Here is a 1922-nt window from a genome sequence, read left to right as displayed (position 1 = left end):
GTGCTCTTATGTTGCTTTTGCATGAGCACGTCTCAGCTGACGGTAATAACAATATCCCAAGGTAGACTGCAGTTTGCTAACGCAAGGAAATTGTAGTTGTTAAATAGCATTTATGTGTTTTATGAATTGATTAAAAAAATTATGAATAATTTTTTTAAATGAATTTTTTTTATTTTTTAAATTAAGCAACTTGTTATTTCCTGGTTCTGTTATGTCAGATGTATACACAGTGATTATGTGGCTGTGGCTTCCTAGACCTTGCAGGCAACATAACACAGGGATATTTGCAAAAAAGTTCCAAAGAACATGATTTGTCTGCTTTGTCTTGTAATGCTTTGTTCTCTCTCAGGTCATCATGTACAAACAACAGTGGTGCATCAGATTCCCTGTTTGAACACCAGGAGTTAGTAAGCATGGCTTAAATTTGAAATAAATTGGAAATACATTTGAAAGAAACATAAGAAACATAAGAAATTTCATTTTCTGAAAAACGGTGTGGCATTTGCTCTAAACCTAATTTATAACCCTTGTGGTTTAGTGATAATTAGATATACAGATACGTAAAATCCAGAGGAAAAGGGGTTCAAAGTGTAATTACTGACATGAGTCCAGTTCTTTCCAGAAATGATAAACGAGTTTTATTAGTTTGTACTAGATAATGTGTAAATGAACATCACAGTCTGAACATCCCCCATGATTTACACTCTACAGGATTTTTTCATGTCTAGAAATCACTGTTTAAATCTTACTATAGGCTAAAGCATCCAAAAAAGTCACATTTTGACATTTCTACGTTTATAGAATTCTAGAGAGTAAAAGATTTTGGTAATTGGACTCAATGCACTTTAGCTTGGTGACCCGAGCCTGGATCTCAAACTCAAGCACACTCTTATTTCTTACAGACAGACTCTGGAGAAAGACAATGGATAGCTTTGGACACATTCAGTGTTTACATTATTTCCCCCTTTGTTTTGCCCATAAACATAAGAAACCAGAAAAATCGTCCTCCGCTTTGATATAACGGGTTTGTCTAATGTCTAGTAGGCCTATGTAATGACTGTTGTAAACTAGAGGAATTACCATATGCATATTTAATTAATCTTTAATAACACGTTGCAGACCAATATTTTATTCAACGTTTTTCTCTGCTGTGTGGTCCAAATAATAAAGCTGGTGTAAAACAAAATGAAACAGTTACACTGGGAAGTTTAAAATATTCATATCTCAGCAAATGTTTTGTAATACAACAAGCGATATTATATATAAATACAGTAAAACAATCCTGTAAATAAAATGTCCTGTTGAAGATTAAAGATTTTAGTTTTATTACTCATAGCTTAGACCATATTTGGAAGTTGTCCACTCATTTCACAGCATCATTTGTGCAAATTAATCACGTGCCGGGGCTAATACATCGTGACGTACTTTGCAGGTCAATTTACAAAGAGGGTGTGTAACTCTGAGAGTTCATAATGTTGTGCTGTAAGTCAGGCTGAGAAAGCAGAGCAGCAGACGAAGCGGCGCGAACTGACGGCACGAGAGCATGAGGAGCAGCAGTCAGTGTGAACGCGGAGCAGCTCAGAGTCAGAGCGCGATGAGCCCAGCACACAACTCAGCCCTGATGCTCGCTGTCCTCTTCACCTCCTTCATACCCATCACCACAAGTAAGTCTCTCCTTTAACTTGAGTGATATTAGAATAACTTAGCAAAAGTTTGGTGGCCTACTTTCTCTCTAATGAGAAAGCTGATTATTTATTTACATCAAATTATTCATTACATTTAGTCTAATGTTGGTTCTAAACAGAAATGTGATCATGAAAATAATATAATATAAATTAAGCAATATAAATAAATTAATACAAATAAAAATATTTTTAAATTGTGTGTGTGTGTGTGTTTGTGTGTGTGGCATTATATTTTTC

The 1922-nt window shown here is 35.0% G+C and overlaps 1 protein-coding gene across 3 annotated transcripts in view; it reads left to right on the top strand.

Moving 5' to 3' along the window:
- Nucleotides 1–1459: 1459 nt before the first annotated feature.
- LOC107684000 (neuromedin-U-like) overlaps nt 1460–1922 on the top strand; it is a 9567-nt gene continuing 9104 nt past the window's right edge. For all 3 annotated transcript variants that reach the window (XM_016480112.1, XM_016480111.1, XM_016480110.1), the window contains exon 1: nt 1460–1664. In XM_016480112.1, coding sequence (XP_016335598.1) covers nt 1544–1664 — 121 coding nt within the window. In that variant the 5' untranslated portion in view covers nt 1460–1543. The remainder of the gene's footprint in view (nt 1665–1922) is intronic.

The sequence above is a fragment of the Sinocyclocheilus anshuiensis genome, unplaced genomic scaffold (assembly GCF_001515605.1).
Source record: "Sinocyclocheilus anshuiensis isolate Anshui unplaced genomic scaffold, SAMN03320099.WGS_v1.1 scaffold637, whole genome shotgun sequence".
Taxonomy (NCBI): Eukaryota; Metazoa; Chordata; class Actinopteri; order Cypriniformes; family Cyprinidae; genus Sinocyclocheilus; species Sinocyclocheilus anshuiensis.
The sequence above is the reverse complement of the archived record's forward strand: the minus strand, read 5'-3'. Positions and strand labels throughout refer to the sequence as shown.